Source organism: Pyrgilauda ruficollis, unplaced genomic scaffold (assembly GCF_017590135.1).
Source record: "Pyrgilauda ruficollis isolate IOZ18807 unplaced genomic scaffold, ASM1759013v1 scaffold77, whole genome shotgun sequence".
NCBI lineage: Eukaryota > Metazoa > Chordata > Aves > Passeriformes > Passeridae > Pyrgilauda > Pyrgilauda ruficollis.
In genome coordinates, this window is record NW_024529599.1 from 1,007,312 (window position 1) to 1,023,360 (window position 16,049).

General features: G+C 60.5%; 2 protein-coding genes across 3 annotated transcripts in view; one reads left to right on the top strand and one right to left on the bottom strand.

The window, feature by feature from the left end:
- Positions 1-613: 613 nt before the first annotated feature.
- SPHK1 (sphingosine kinase 1) lies at positions 614-15,901 on the bottom strand. 2 transcript variants are annotated; one of them, XM_041486684.1, is made up of 5 exons: positions 15,733-15,901; positions 3,099-3,248; positions 2,736-2,830; positions 2,391-2,506; positions 614-1,882 (listed from the first exon to the last, which is right to left on the bottom strand). In XM_041486684.1, the coding sequence occupies exons 1-5, from the start codon at positions 15,890-15,892 to the stop codon at positions 1,108-1,110; spliced, it is 1,296 nt and encodes a 431-aa protein (XP_041342618.1). In that variant the 5' UTR covers positions 15,893-15,901; the 3' UTR covers positions 614-1,107. The 2 variants fall into 2 exon arrangements, with proteins under 2 accessions (XP_041342618.1, XP_041342617.1); XM_041486683.1 differs by lacking the exon at positions 15,733-15,901 and adding an exon at positions 8,282-9,213.
- A 10-nt stretch (positions 15,902-15,911) lies between these two features.
- PRPSAP1 (phosphoribosyl pyrophosphate synthetase associated protein 1) overlaps positions 15,912-16,049 on the top strand; it is a 28,064-nt gene continuing 27,926 nt past the window's right edge. Inside the window, exon 1 of the mRNA XM_041486691.1 lies at positions 15,912-16,043. The gene's annotated coding sequence lies outside the window, so the exon portion shown is untranslated. The remainder of the gene's footprint in view (positions 16,044-16,049) is intronic.

The window sequence follows — 16,049 nt, forward strand, 5'->3', positions numbered from 1 at the left end:
TGCATAGTTTGCAGTTGAATAAATGCAAACAGCTACCACTGTTTACTCTTCTGCTTTGTACTTGAGCGCTGAAAATGAGGTTTAATTACTGCAATTTTATATCAAAGAGGCTGAGTAATCCCCCAGGCAAGCCCCAGGGCAGGGACCTGTAGCAGGACTCCAGCTGGCCCTGGGCAGCCGGAGAAAAGGGATGCAAGGGTCCCCCAAAAGGCCCCCGCTGCAGGCGGAAAGCCAAACGACCCCTCCTTGAACCTCTTCCATGAGTCCTTCCCTGCTGTCGCTCAGAGGCACCGAACTTTCCCCAGGATGTCCCCAAGTGTCACTGCAGGGCTGAGCTCCCTGGATACGATCAGCCCCAGCACGAGGCTGAGCAGGGAGGCATCGCTGCACCCCAAAAATGGGGGTGGCTGGTGCCAGCAATGCCCCGTGTCCTCAGCACCTCCCTGGGAGCATCTCTGGGACCCCTCGCTCCGTGCTGCTCCTGTCAGGATGTCAGGGAGCAAAGGGCTGCGGTGCTGAGCTAAACCTGTCCTGCGGTCCGTGTGCCGTGGGTGAGCCCAACCCCTGAGAGCAGCCGTGAGCTCGGATTCAAAACCCAGGAAGGATTTTTTTTGCAAACGCTAGATATTTATTTTGTAGTTCTCACAAGAATAAACTCCGCTTCTACAGGAAGCTTTGGGTAGAAACATTCTTTAAAAAGTCGGTTTATTGTATTAGATCTATTGGTCCTGACCCTCCCTGGGGGGGTGGCACTGGCTCCGGGGCGGGGACACAGCAATGCCACCGTGTGCGTCCGAGCCGGGGAGGGGACGGGGCTGTGCCGGCGCAGCCGCCTGGGGGCCGGGACCTCGTACCAGGATAAAACACGCTGGCATCTCGCCGGCACCGAGTACCTGATGGGGCTTGTGGCTCATTTTTGGAACAGCTCTGGTGGCTGTCCCAAAGGGGTAAAGCTAAGCGTGGGGGCAAGCGAGGGGATGAGCCCCACGCCCCCCCCAAGACCTATTGCTACGGAAGGAGGGGGTTCCTGAGTGGGAGGAAGGCTCTGCCACCCTCGCGCCGGGCCGTGCCGGCAGCTCAGCGCTGCAGGGAGGGCGAACGGGGAGCTCAGGAGCCGCTGAGGACGCGGCAGAGGCGGGCATGGACCTGGCCCTGCACGGGCTCGCAGGCCAGCGCCTCCCCATCCACTGTCATGATGCCCGCGGCCACCCGCGGCTCCAGGCGGAACGCCCGGACGGGGACGTAGGACAGGTGGGGACAGTTCAAGTCCAGGTGGGTCCCCCTGGACATGGCCAGGAAGAGCTTCAGCAGCGTCACGCGGCTGATGCCGGCCTTCATGTAGAAGAGGTGGATGCAGCCGTCGTGCAGCCGGGCCGCCGGTGCCATCAGCAGGTTGGTGCCCAGGTGGGACTGGTAGATGGCGTAGACCAGGACAAACTCCTCCTCGGGGACCACGGTCCAGTGCGCCGGCACGGGCTGGCCCAGCGGCGCCAGCAGCGAGTCGGGGGGCGGGGAGCCGGGCGCCTCCGTCCCCGCCGGCTGCGGGATGTGGCCGTTGGTGACGGGCGCGGGGGGGTCCCGGGGTGCCACAGAGCTGCTCTGCTCCGCCGCGACGGGCAGGTAGGACAGGCGGCCCTGGTACACCCTGAGCTTGGCCAGGCACTGCAGGGTGCCCAGGGTGAAGCGGGCGCTGCCCAGCCAGCGGTACTTCTCGCTGTCGATGTCCACGTCCGAGATGAAGCCCCAGCCAAAGCCCAGGAAGGAGAAGAAGCGCTTGCCCGAGGCCGTGCTCAGCGACACCAGGTCCATCTGCGTGTACAGCCCCTTGCACAGGATGAAGGTGCAGTTCGTCAGCAGCTTTTTCTTGGCAACGTGGTCGTAGCTGTGAGGATGGAGAAACTGAGTTTGGGGTTCAGGACCTCTCCTGCTACCCCAGCATCCACCTGCAGACCTTACCCTTGTGTCACGGCTGGGACAAGTCCCTGCTGGGTGACAGTGTCCCTCAGGAACAGCTGCTGGGAGTAGTTTTGCTGGGGGTAGGAGGGATAAACCAGTTCCTGAAAGAGGGAACCGAGCCAGGGCAATCCTGGTCCCTCTCACCTTGGGATTGGCTGTGCCTGGAGTGGGTCCTTTGGGTTAAAGCTTTACAGTCTCTGAGCCCAGAGGAAGGGAGTGGGGGGAGTAGGATACACAGGGATTGATCCCTTGCTCACAGCTGGGGCTGTGCTGCACCAGCCTGTGGAGGGTGAAGACCCTGCCAGGCACCCCTGGGCATCCCAGCACCCTTCCCTGGGCTGCAGGGACACACAGCCTTTCTCTTCCCTCATCCCTGCCCGGTTCCAGTGCAGCCCCGCAGGGGGGCAGTGGGTGCCGGTGGGGCTGGGACTCACCCTGCATAGTAGTTGATAGAGGCAGCCAGGGCGTTCCCAGAGCCTCCTGGCAGGATGCACAGAGGCTTCTTCATGGCCTCCTTCCAGTCTGGACGCTCCATCAGCCCGTTCACCACCTGTGGGGATGAAGGAGCCTGTGGTACCCAAGGAACCCAGCAGCCCCTGTCCAGCCGGGGGGGAGCAGAGCCCACGGTGCCCTGGCAGGGCAGGACAGAGGTGATGGCTGCTTTATTCCAAGCTTGGTGCCATCTCTCCTTTGCAATTCCCTGCCTGACTTTGTGACTCAGAGCTTGGCTCCTGCCCCAGGCCCTCCAGCTCTCTGCCCAGCCCCGAGGTGCCCCTCACCTCGAACAGCAGCCCGTCCCCAGACATGACCACCAACGTGTCCCACTGCGACAGGTCCTCATCTCGCACCTTCTCATGCGCATGGTGGGGTCTTTCTGTTGGGGAGAGTGGAGAGATTTGGAGCATCACCCTCCATGCCTCTGCCCTTCCTGCTGCCACCCACCCGACAGTGATCCCAGCCCCAGATGGTGACCCCAGCCAGGGATGCAGGAGGCAAGGCAGTCACTCCTCCTCTGCAGGACCCAGAGCAGTGCTGATGCAGAGTCAGAGACGCTTGGAGGAGCCTGTCCCCACGTGGCAGGGCCCAGGTAGGATCCCAGGGAAGGGAGAAGGAGGAGGAGGAGAAGCTGCTCACGGACTCACCGGTGACGAAGACAGTGGTGGCAATGTCAGCCTCAGCCAGCATGGGCTGCACCACTGCCTGGAAGTCATCAAGGGCACGGCCAGAGCCGCTCTGTGGGTTCAGCAGCACCAGCGCGTGGCAGGGCCGGGGCAGCACCCCATAGCTGTCACCTGGAGGGGACAGGGGGCTCAGGGTGCTGGGTCATGGCCCTGCCCTGGGAGGGCTTTGCCAGCCAGGGCAGCATCTGCCAAAACCAAAAGGGGAAGGAGAACTGGCCCTCCCCCATCCTCAGAAGCTCCCTGGGCTGCATCCCTACCCAGAGGACATGGGGGTGAGCAGGGATGGAGGTCCCTGCTGGGAATGCTGGGGAGGTGGCAGAGACAGGACACAGGGGCCTGCAGGGACTCATTGGAGCTCCCCTGCAATCTGCAGAGTTGTTCACACCCAGGATGGAGCCCTGCAGCACTCCAGCCATACCAGAGTGGGGAGATGAGAACTCCAGGTCCCAGTTCCCTGCATCCACCCAGATGGAGCGGGGCCAGGACAGACAGTTGTGCTGGCAGACGGACGCTCCCGCTTCCCCTGCTCCCCACGGGGCTCAGGTTTCGCCTGCGAGGGCCAGGCTGTAATTACAAGCCTGGCAGGGGTCCCATCCCTCTGCCTCCCCAGTTTCTTCCAGTCTCTCCTTCCCCAAGCCTAGTGGTCCCCGTGCAGGGGGACAGGGGGAGGCCACTGAGCTGCCCTGTGAGGGAGGCAGGGGGAGGAGGAGGAGGGCAGGAACCCTGGCTGCTGCTGGGCACCCCAAGCCCTGAAGTGAGGAAGGGCAGCAGCCTCAGGCTCCCCCAGCGCCTCTGGAGATCCCTGGCTCTGCAGTGAGGAGCCAGTTTTGGGATTGTTGGGGATGTCCCCACCAGCTCTGTGCCCCCTGAGCTGTGACCTGGGCCTGGGGGATGTGGGTGCCCACCCCAGCCCATGGGCCCAGCTGGAGGCTGCAGCTGCTGACTCAGCAGGAAGAGCTGCTGACTCAGCACACCAGAGGCCTTTCCCAGCACCATCCTGGGCCAGGAATCCCCTCTCAGCCCCTGTGGCACTGGGGGTGCCCCCACCTCATCTGCACACGTGCAGTGATTTCAGCTGTTTGAACACACGAGCTGGGGTTCTACAGCTAAACCCTCCTAGCACCACAGTGGGGACAGTGGTGGGGAGAGCACGAGGCCATGGAGGACACCACATGTGTCACCTCCTCTGGGTGACATCCAGCATCACACCAGTCATGGCCATGAGCTCCACAAGCTGCCTGGAGGGAGGTGGGACTGGAGCATCCCATCTCTATGCCTGTCCCAGCCCCGGGAGCACACAGAGCTCTGCTGATTTCATCACCACCAGGATTATTTCCTGGCCCCACGGATCACCCAGCACCGCTGTCACCCTCCAGGACACCTCATACCTCATTGTCCCCTCGCCAGCTGCTTGGGACCTGCCACCATGTCCATAACAAAGATCTGCCTGTGAAAGTCCCAGGGCTGAGCCTGGATCTGGGCACTGGCTCCAGGCTGGCTCTGCGCACTGGCTCCAGGCTGGCTCTGGGTGCCAGCTCTGGGTGCTGGCTCCAAGCTGGCTGCAGGCACTGGCTCCAGGCTGGCTCTGGGTGCTGGCTCCAAGCTGGCTCCAGGTGCTGGCTCCAGCCTGGCTCCAGGTGCTGGCTCCAGCCTGGCTCTGATGTCCCCACCAGCTCTGTGCCCCCTGAGCTGTGACCTGGGCCCGGGGGGTGTGGGTGCCCACCCCAGCCCATGGGCCCAGCTGGAGGCTGCAGCTGCTGACTCAGCAGGAAGAGCTGCTGACTCAGCACACCAGAGGCCTTTCCCAGCACCATCCTGGGCCAGGAATCCCCTCTCAGCCCCTGTGGCACTGGGGGTGCCCCCACCTCATCTGCACACGTGCAGTGATTTCAGCTGTTTGAACACACGAGCTGGGGTTCTACAGCTAAACCCTCCTAGCACCACAGTGGGGACAGTGGTGGGGAGAGCACGAGGCCATGGAGGACACCACATGTGTCACCTCCTCTGGGTGACATCCAGCATCACACCAGTCATGGCCATGAGCTCCACAAGCTGCCTGGAGGGAGGTGGGACTGGAGCATCCCATCTCTATGCCTGTCCCAGCCCCGGGAGCACACAGAGCTCTGCTGATTTCATCACCACCAGGATTATTCCCTGGCCCCACGGATCACCCAGCACCGCTGTCACCCTCCAGGACACCTCATACCTCATTGTCCCCTCGCCAGCTGCTTGGGACCTGCCACCATGTCCATAACAAAGATCTGCCTGTGAAAGTCCCAGGGCTGAGCCTGGATCTGGGCACTGGCTCCAGGCTGGCCCTGGGCACTGGCTCCAGGCTGGCTCTGGGTGCCAGCTCTGGGTGCTGGCTCCAAGCTGGGTTCAGGCACTGGCTCCAGGCTGGCTCCAGGTGCTGGCTCCAGCCTGGCCCTGGGTGCTGGCTCCAGGCACTGGCTCCAGGCTGCTTCTCCCCACTGCTGCCCAGGGCCATTGGCTCCCCCCTCACCCTCCCCAGCCCCTTATCAGTGGGATCCAGACACAAAGGGACCAGCTGCCCTTGGGGAAAGCAGTGAAGCGCCCAGAGCAGAGGCCACTCCAGTCTGGGTCAGGGATAACAAAAAGCAGCCCAGGGCTGGGCTGACCCTGCTCTGAGCCCTTTGGAGCTTCCCTGGTCCCCACAGGCAATAAATCCCCTGCAAGCAAATGCAGACAAGCGCCCACACAGGGTCTGAACACAAGCCCAGCTGCTTTCTCTCTGGGGGGGCTTTTCTGTCTCTTTCCTCCCTAAAATCCTGGATATTGAAAAGCAAAAGCCAAAGGCACTTCAAAAGCCTAAATGCAGTTTTTAACCCTCCAGTGTTAACCAGGCACATTGTTTCTCACACAAACACGGAGCTGCAGCTCAGTCTTGCCTAAAAATCCTGCCTGGACCTGTGGGTGCTGCCCTGTGACCTCCTCTGGGCAGCAGGGAAAGGCTGGGACCCCAAGGATCAGCTCCTTGGCTGGAGGGGGAAAACAAACCCTGCTCAGGGCACAGAGGGATGCCACAACTCCCTCCCAAGGGACAGACTGTTGGTACCAGGCTGTGAGTGGTGACAGGAGTGATCCCAGCGTGGGACTGGGGACACAGCAGCACCAGGCTCAGCCCTGTGGTGGAACTGGAGGGTGCTGGATCAGAGCTGGAGCCCAGCAATGGTGATGCACAGGGAAACAGATTTCAGCAGCATCCTGACCCATCCAACCCTTCCTGTTGCACAACACCGGCCAGTCCCTGGCATCCCAGCAAGATTCCACTTCCCAGCACAGTGTGGTCGCTTTCAGCCTCAAATGCTGAGTAGAGCAGAATCTGAGTCAGCAGGAGGAAGGGGCTCCAGCTGCTGCCACAAACTCTGCTCCACTCCCTCTGCCCACATCCTCCCGTGTGATGTGCCCTGGCTGTGCTCAGGCCGGGACCACACTGCCACAGCTCTGCTGTCTGCAGCCCAAGCCACTCCACCGCATCCTTGCATCCTTCTAGAAACTCTCTGGGCACAAGGAGCAAGCATGCCAGGTGGAATAAGGCTGGGGCTGAGCTTCCTGGGGCTGGATTTCCCGGTTGGGACACAAGCCTGGGGCAGTTTGTTCCCTCCTGGATAGCTGCAGTTTGGGACATGCTTTAGGCAACCCCAGCTTTGGGGTCATTCCTGCTGAGGAACTTTCTGTTTATCCCTTGGGGTGAAAAGAGGGGGAATCATCCCTCCATCCCTGCTGCAGCATTCCGCAGGGCTTTTATCCCAGAGGATGCTGCAGCTGCGACAGCACCAGGATGGGATCGCTGGTGGCTCCTCAGGTCCCCTCCCCATGGGGACAGGGTGACAGGACTCTCTGCACGGACTCACCCTCAGCTTCCCAGCACGGCCTTATCAGCCCCGCACAGGCCTCTCTGCCGCACGTGCAAGCACTGGGTGTGGACCAGGGGCATTTTTAGCTCTGTCCCAAACTGAGGGAGGAGGATTGAAAATCCTGATGGCCTTCAGCGAGGAAAGTGACTGCAAAATTCTGCACTGCCTTCTCCCATCCTCCTTCCCCCCGCTGCCCCGAGGGCCCTGCGTGCACTGAGCTGCTCCTGGCCCAGCACCCTCGCACCGCCTGCTCACAGGGCGAGGGTTGGAAAGCACTCGGAGACTTCCAGCTGCAGAGTTCAGGCTGGAAGTAGAGCTGGGGAACTGGTTCTGCCCTCACCCCATTCCACTGGATTTTTTTTTAATTCTTTAGGAAGAGAGACAGAAAGTTGTTTTGTAGCTGCAGGTCATGTAAAAAAAAGAGCTGCATTTTAAAATCCAAGCAAGGAAGAGCTGGGCTAAATGTGATTTGACAGGATCCCTCTAACCGCATGCCTCTTAATTTCCAAGTCTGATCAGAGCGACTGGACAGCAAATAAATGAAGTAGTGCATATAATTGAATCTCTGCTCAGATGTTCAACTATCTGCCAGCATGCCCTGCCCTGCCTGCGGGAGCTGGGGGATGCGGCCCCCGAGCAGGACCCTCCCCTCCCAGACAATGACAGCTCCCGAGGGGAGCAGGATCAGGAACACAGACCCCGCCAGGCTGCCCTGAGATCCTGCTGGGCCACGGGGGTCCTGGGGGGATCTGCCTGTCCCCAAATCCCAAGTGATGGATGGGACCTGCTGGGGACAGAGCCTGGCTCCCGTCCTGCCTGCGTCAGCAATGATTACTTTTTTTCCTTGGATCGTGCTGCCCTTTGGAGCTTTGGAGTTATCGAACGGGAGCAATGGGGATGGGGGGTGCAAAGGGCCCCCATAGGGAGGCCACGTCCCTGCTGCCCCTTCAAATTAAGGGTTAAAGAGCAGAGAAACAACCAACCCCTGCCTGGGGCTGCGAGCGGGGATGCCCCTGTCCCCCCCACTCGGCGAAAGTGGGGGGGTGTCCGAGTGACCCCACGGTGGCGCGGGTCACCCCCGGTCTGCGACCCCCCCGTGTCCCCGGAACGCGACACGGCGCAGCGCCCGCGGCTCGGGCACGGCCGTCCCGAGTGGGGCCCGGCGGCGGAGCGACCCCGGCCGCGACCCCGACCCCCGCACGGCCCCGGCGCAGCGAGCCCCGCGGGCAGCGGAGCCGGGCGGGCGCGGGGGGGCTCGGCACTCACCGTCCTGCGCGGGCACGGCGGGCACGGCGAGCTCGCGGATGCGGCGGCTCCAGGCCTGGGCGATGCGCAGGTTGCCCTCGGCGTCGGGACCCCGGGAGACGCGGAAGGTCCGCTCCAGGCGCTGGCGGGAGGGCGGCCCCCAGCGCGGCCCCCGCAGCGGGTAACACACCAGCGAGAAGCAGGCGGCGGCCGCGGCCGCGGGGAAAGCGGCCGAGCCCACGCAGTCGGCCAGGCGGAGCGCGGCGTCGGGACCGGCCGAGCCGCCCGGGCAGCCGCCGGCACGCCGCACCTGCAGCTCCCGGGCCGTCAGGCACAGCGAGCAGGCCGCGGCACCGGGGGCCGGCCCCGCGCCGAAGATGCCTTGAAGCAGCACCGGGCCCCCGCCGGGCTCCGGAGGAGCGCGGCGGCCGGCGGCCATCGGCGGAGCGGGCGCGGAGCGGAGCGGGAGGCACCGGGGAGCGCCGCCCGCCGCCGCTCGCTGCTGACGCCCGGCGATGGCAGGCGGGGCGGCCCCATTCATAAAAATTTAACCCACCCACCCCCCTAGCCACCTCTTCCCCCGCCGAGGGGGGCCCGTCCCGGGGCTGGTCCGGTACCCCCCACACCCCCTGCCAGATGCCTCAGTTTCCCCAAGCGCCGCCCCGCGCTCCGGGCAGTGCTCCGCGGGGGAACCGGCTCTGCAGACGGGCGGGGGCAAAGGGACGCCGTGGGTTTGCCGCGGGTGGTTCTGCGCTGCCGGGGTGGGTGTCTGGCGTGGGTGCTCCCACGGTGGTGGGGATGCAAAGAACAGACCCACGGTGACGCCGGGAGAGGGGAGGCAGAGCACCCGGCAGCCACCCCCGCCCCACTTCCTGCACATCATTCCCAGCAAGGCACGCATGGGCGCTGGCAGGTGTCCCCGGAGCCCCCACGTTGGACTGAACAGAATTTTAATACCATTTCTGCATCTCTCCAAGCACAAAAGGAGTGAGGCGGGGGCCTGGAGAAATCGAGGCACGGTGAGGGGGGGAGGACAGGGGCAGACGGCCGGGGAGGAGGACGGAGAAGGATGATGTCCCTGGTGGCTTGCCATCAGGTATCCGTGGGAGTTCCAGGTTGCCATGGGTGTGAAGCCCCGTGGAGGGAGGTGGGCTGTGCTGTGAACCCCACCTTGGGGCACAGAGCTCTGGGACAGAGCCCAGGGGACTTGTCTGGAGAGTGCCAGCAAGGCTGGGAGTTGCTTTGTGTTCATGGCAGCTGGCAAAGATCATTGACAGCAGTTTTTGCTGGCAACAGGACTGACCTCAGCCTCCCAAGGGACTGCTGGGCTCCAAGGGGTCTGGCCCAACCCAACAAGGATTTTTTTGTTTTTTTTGTTTTGCCAACCAATTCCCCATGGATGTAACTCTGTCCTAACCTTGAGCTTGCACCTCAGGGAGGCATCACTCCTCACACTTAGGGCAGTTTAATTAGCAGCGAGCCCTCTGTCCCTGTTAAAACCTTCTGGAACCAGCCAAGAAATTACAGGGAGGGTACAGGATGACCAACTGGGCAGGTAACATGGTTGAGTCTTGTTTTCCCAAAGCAAACCTATGAGGAGAGCCAAGATGCTATATTTGGAGCATTGTGCTTTCCAGAAAGACTTCCCTGGGCGCTGTGGGCACAAAGGGATGCTCAGAGGGGCAAAACCTGCTCCCAGCCCTGATGCTTTTGGCTTGGGAACTGCAGCACTTGCAGCTGATTCTGGGTGAGATTTGGGCTCAGCCGCTTCCCCGAGCGCTGCCATGACACAGTCCAGCGTTTGTAAACAGCTCCGAGGTTCCTCAGCAAGGTGTCATGGGAGGAAATGGCTGGATGCCGGGGAGTGCAGCGTCCTGACCTGCCCCTCACCCTTCTTGGTGACTAACCCGCTCCCAATTTCCGCTCAGGAAGGCATGAGTCGTGTCGGGAGGATGTGAGAGCAGCTGTCCCATTGCTCCTGGCAGGTGCCATGGGACGATGAGGCTGCATTGGGCTCTGTCCTCACCATGCTACATCCGTCCAAGGCGCTGTGCCCTGGGCTGCAGGGATCCCCCTTCCTCCTGCCAGCCTGTGGTTTAAATAGGAGTGGAATGCCTGTCCAGGCTCTGCTGGCCATGCTCGTGCTGTGGAGAAAGGGGCTGAGAGTGGCTTCATCGCGAGGTGTCAGGGCTGGAGGTGGGTGCAGGAAGGGCTGGGAAGGGCTGTGCACGGTGGGAATGCCAAGGGCTCGGGGCTGCGGCCAGGTTTGTCTCTGAGGGGGAATGGGACTGACAGAGGCTCAGCCTCTGTGACGGCAGGGGAGACACAGACAGGGCTTTTCCATCTCAGTTCTGATCTCTGGGGATTTCCCAGAAAACTGACCTGGTGCAGTACCACCCTTGGATGCCCACTCCATGCTGTGACCAGCGCCGTGGCCACCACCAGCCCCAGGCGTGTCCCTTTGCTCTCCACAGCCACAGGCTGATTCTACCCGAGCCCACACAGACACCACTTGTTTGCCTCCAGACGTGATGTCTAACGTGGAAGTGGGATCACTTCCTTCTCTGTGCTGATAACCAGTCATTTGGGGCTCTCTTAATTATGAGAGCCTTACCGAGGCCCCTCGACCCCAAGGGCAGCCCGAAGGGTGCTCAGCAGCTCCCAGGCTGTGGGCAGGCGACTGCAGGTCGGGTTTGTCCTGATCGGCTCCATTCCCGCCCGCGTGGCGCTGCTCGGGCCGTGTGTGTGGGAGGGAAGTGCCAGGATGCGACGTGGGGATGTGGCATGGAGCTGGCGTGATGGGGGACAGCCCCTGGAGAATCCCCCCACTTCCTTCCTCACTGCAAAGGGGACTCGACCCTGGAGCAGAGTGTCCAGTCCAGCCATGACCACCAGTCTCTCTTCAAGAGCAAACATCCCTCCAGCTCCTGTCCCGGGAGGAGCCCTGGGGTATCCCAGACTCTGCAGACATCATTTGGTGGAGAAGGTTTGTACATTTGAAGCCTGGGTTCACTAAGCAAGATGATGCGTGCCCTGAATTTGGGGACACTGAGGCAGAAACAGCAGATAAGATTTGTCTTGAGTTGTGCAAGAAGCCAAGGGTTAAATACAGCAACAACCTCCCTCAGCTCCCTCCGGCCCCCGGGCTTCTCCTACTCCTGCCCCCAGCTGCTGGAGGAGTTGATCTGCACTGGGAGTTACCCTGAGGGAAGAAAAGCACAGAGCCTGGGGGCTTCCCACGCCTTCCATAACCCTTCGTGCCCCCGGGGGCTGCAGTAGAGACCTGGGGCTCTCGGTGCCAGAGCAGGCCCGGATTTCGGGGTCCCACTGCCACATCACAGCCCCGAAGGAGGCGTGCAGAGGACGTGCCTCTGCTGCGAGATGAACTGCAGCGTTTCCCTTGGAGGCACAGAGCTCCTCCACATCCCTGCCCGCTCTGCCGCGTCCGCCGGCAGCCACCCGGGGACGGGAACGGGAGGGGGATGCACTCCTCCCGAATCCATCTCTTTTAGCATCGTTCCCACTGCTGAAGGTACATGTCTCAAGGTGGAGCCAGAAATAGCGCGGCTGGCGCTGCATCGGGGCTGGCAGGGCTGCAGGCTTGGCAGGGGGACAGGCACCGACTGCAGCAGTGGGAACTTTCCAGGCAGCTCCTGCGGGAGCGGCCGGTGCGGAGATGGAGCCATTTCTAAGCAGACCCAGCCCCGGGACTGCGGATCAGCCCCGCTCAGCCGTGGGGTTGGGGCTGACACGGAGGACCAGCACAGAGCAGGAGGGGACAGAGCTAACAGAGATATCTCCTGGAGAAGAGTGACTGGGATCACATCCCACCTGAGCTCGGACACAGGTCTGGGCTCTGCCACTGATTTCGTGCAGAACTCAGGAAAGCGGCTGCACCTTCTACCTGCCCCCATGACCCAGGGGGGGCAGGTTTTCCCCAAAATCCATCTTCTCTCAGCCTCCAAGGAGCTCAGTATTTTTGAGGCAGCTCCTAAATTACAGGCAGGTTCTGCAACTTGTTGGGGGCTGCTCCCCTACACTGACCCTCCGCTGAGCTCCCCGCAGCAGCCGGCACAGCCCGGAACTGCAGGGCTCACAGGGAGGCCCTGAACAATGCCGACGAGCTGAGCTCATTCCTCCCAGCTGATAATTTGCTTTAAAATATTTCTGAGCTCAGGCCTCCTCAGGGAAAACACTCCCAAACGCCAGGCAAAAAGCTGCTGAGTCTGGAGGAACCACACACCCACCACTCGCTGGCCGAGACGTGCCCCCGATGACAAGCCCTGGCGTCAGAGGGACTGAGGCCAAAGGCTGCCGTTTGATCTCCCCCTTCGCTGGGGGAAGCCGAATTTCAAGCCGTCCAGGGGTTTTACCACTTCCCGGTAGCGGTTTCCTGCGATGATGTGAGCGCAGGAATTTTTGGGAGGTGAGTCAGAGGCTGCAATGAGAACCACCTGGCTGGGGCAAGGCTGGGAGGCTCGATCCCGATCCAGGGGTGATCCCTGCTGCGATGCTGGATGCCGGCGGGCAGCACTCCCAGAGTGGAATTACTTACGGGGGACACAACAACCCATCACAGACCCCATTTCTGGCCTGGAAGAAGAAAGGGATTTGTTGCCTCAGTTCCCACGGCTCCTCCTTCCTTGCCGGGCTGGGATCGGTACGCTCCGGCCACCCCACCCGGGCTCCAGGGAGAAACTTGGGTAAAAATAAAGAGCAAAACCTCGTCCAGCTCTGCAGGAAGCCGCCTGGAATGGCTGTCCCGCCCCAGCACCGGCTTGTTCCGAGAACAGAACTGCCCCAAAGCAGCGCCGAGGCTTGGTTTTCCCTGGGGAGCAATGCAGGAGTCGGCAGAGCTGAGAAACTGCCCTCCCTGGTCTCTGAAATTCAACATATGAAATGAGTTCCTGCTAAAGGAACCTCCCAAGTTTTGCCTGCTGGGCTATTAAAGCTCCATGACCCCGTGCCCACTCTCTCTCCAGCATTACTCAAACCCCTCCACGTAGAGAATAAGTGAGTTGAGTCCAGAGAGTGAGACTGAGCCAGGATAAGCCTTTGGAAAGGAGCTAAACCTGCTCAAAGCCGGCACTGTTCCCTGACCCGCCCTCCTAATCCTGCCTGGCTGATAATGGAATAATAAAGGGCTGCACAGCCTCACTCTCTGCTGCTCTGTGGGGGAGGTTCCTGCTGCCTCGGTACATGCCAGCAGCTGGGATATTAATGACTCCCTAAGTAAACAGAATTGCTCCTTTCTTCTCCTTTGCGTGGCTGTAAAACTGAGTGTGACCTTCAGCACGCAGAGAAATCAGAGATCCTTTCAAGCAGAAAGGCTGGTTGTGGCAGTGATAACACCGTGATCTCTGCCCACCACCCTTGCCAGGGCTGATCCCAACCCTGCAGCTTCAACAACGATCCCGGTGGGACTCGCAGAGCCACCCTCACGAGGCTTTGGCCTCTCCCCACGGGGATGAAGGAGGTGATTCACTGAAGGGGAATCTCAGGAGCACAGAACAGGGGGGTTGTGGGACACCCAGACCCTCCAAGGTGTGCACACCTTGTCCACTGTGCCAGGGGCTGCCCTGTAACAGAACCTACAAACTTGTTGCATCTCAGCCTCAGCAGGTGGGAACAGGGCAGGGAAGTGACAAGGCTGATGAGATCCATTCCTTATGCCTGGGATGGCTCTGAGCACCTCAGGGGACAGCAGGAATGGTGACAGGAGGAGGGTGCTGGGGGACCCGGAGGGCAAAGCAGAGGCTGAGGGCACTCAGATGCCACAGCATCATCCCTGGGCTGCTGAGTGAGGAGCCAGCTGGGAAGGGGATAAACAGTCCTTCCTTGTCCACACGCCTGATTCCAGGCAGGGAAGGGCATTACAGAGGAGGGCTGAGTGCTCTGCAGAGGGATGTGCCGTGGCTCCTGCAGTGGCACGATTCCCTTCCCAGCCTTTGGGCATGTGCCCCCTGCTTGGGTGTCCCTGCAGCAAGATTTCCCTGGCTCTCCTGGGAACTGCCATTTCTCTGGTGGGTGCAGCAGGGACCTCGGGAAGCAGCCAGCTTCCTGCATCACAAAAAGTCTGGCTCCCATCAAATTTTTTGAAGGACAAAGGCAGCAACCTGTGAGTAGTGACTGCCTGTGCCATGGGTGCTGTGAGTGCTCTCAGCCTGGGGTTGGGGTGCCCAGGAGGGGTGTCTGGGCTCTCTGGCTGGTGGATGTTGTGGATTCATCCCAGGATGATGCCAGCCTGGAGGGCTGATCAGAATCCCGCACCTGGCTGTGCTGCCTCCTCAGAGTGAACTCAGGCACCTGATGCTGTCAGCTCCCACCTCGCTCATTGGGGGAATGAGCTGGAATGAGGGAATGAGCTGGAATAGCCTCTACAGCTGAGCTGGAAAAGTCCCTGCTCTGACAAGGCACCAATTTAGGACCTGCAGGAGGCACAGCAGGAGGGAGATGTGGGGCTGGAACTGCAGGGACAGGTAAGGTGTCACCAGGTGTGGCCGAACTCTCCATCCCAGTCCTTGGGCAGTGCTGGCATACAGAGGGGACACGGACAATTCTGTCTCGTTTGCATTGAGGATGTCTGAGAGAGACAACCTTTAATGAAGTGTCAGTGTAAGGCGGCTGATGGCAGCAGCTGAGGCTGTGACAGGGACTCACTGCTGGAGGCACCGTGGCTGTCACGAACTGGAGCAGCTGCAAAGCCACTGGGTCATGGAGGGGAACCTCATCCGTGTCCTGAACGAAGCCCACCAGGCCTCCTCCTCCTCCTCCCTCACTCCCAGCTGCGAGGACACAGGCCAAGGGATGATGGCATTGCACAGCAACTCAGAGAACTGCCAGCAGAAACCTCTCCTTCCAGGGTGAACCAAGTGATGTGGGGTGATGCTGGTGATTAAATTAATGCAGTTTGCCTTCCCTGCAATACAGAATTTCTGTCATGTACCCTCATTTCTGCTGCACTGTGGGGTGCTCTGATCCATCCTGACCACAGGGGATGGATCCTGACAGTGTTGTCACCTCCTGTCATTTTCCCAACTGCCAAGGCTGAGATGTATATTGTACATATATTATAAAATTTTTAAACAAAGTGTAAATATCTATATATCTATTTTTTTTAGCCAAGTTTCACCTCGTCCTATATATTGAGATACATATATCCCATGCATATAACATATATAACATATATATTTTAGATATAATCACTATACACATTTATATAATACACATAATATATGTGATATGTACACCATATATTATGTCATATATTTAATATTTTAAATACGCTATGTATTTTACCTATAAAAGTGTATATTATTTATAATATATGCGTTAATAAATTTAATTTATAGGTGTTATAGATGTTATATATATAAACACACTCTTAGTGCATGGAAAGGTCAGCCCAGCGCTGTGCCAGGATGGGCTGGAGCTGACCTTTCCTGTTTAACTAAGCCATTGAGTGCCTGTACCCGTGAGGATTCCAGAGCGGACAGCGGAGCGCCGGGCACGGAGCGATCCCTCGGGAAAGAGGTGCGGGAGCCGCGGGCCGGGCCGATCCTCCCGCCGCCCCCGCCACAGAGCGGGGCCAGAGCGCCGCCGCCGCCGCGCTTCCGTTTCCCCCGCCGCCATCTTCGGCACGGGCACTTCAGCCACCGCCTACACCCCGTGCCTCTCACCGCCGGGCAGAAGCGGGAGGCGGCCACGCTGCGAGCCGCCCTCGTAGCGGCGGGAAGTGTAATTATCCCCCGAGGAAGGACGTTTCTGCCGCTGTCCTCTCGAGGTACCG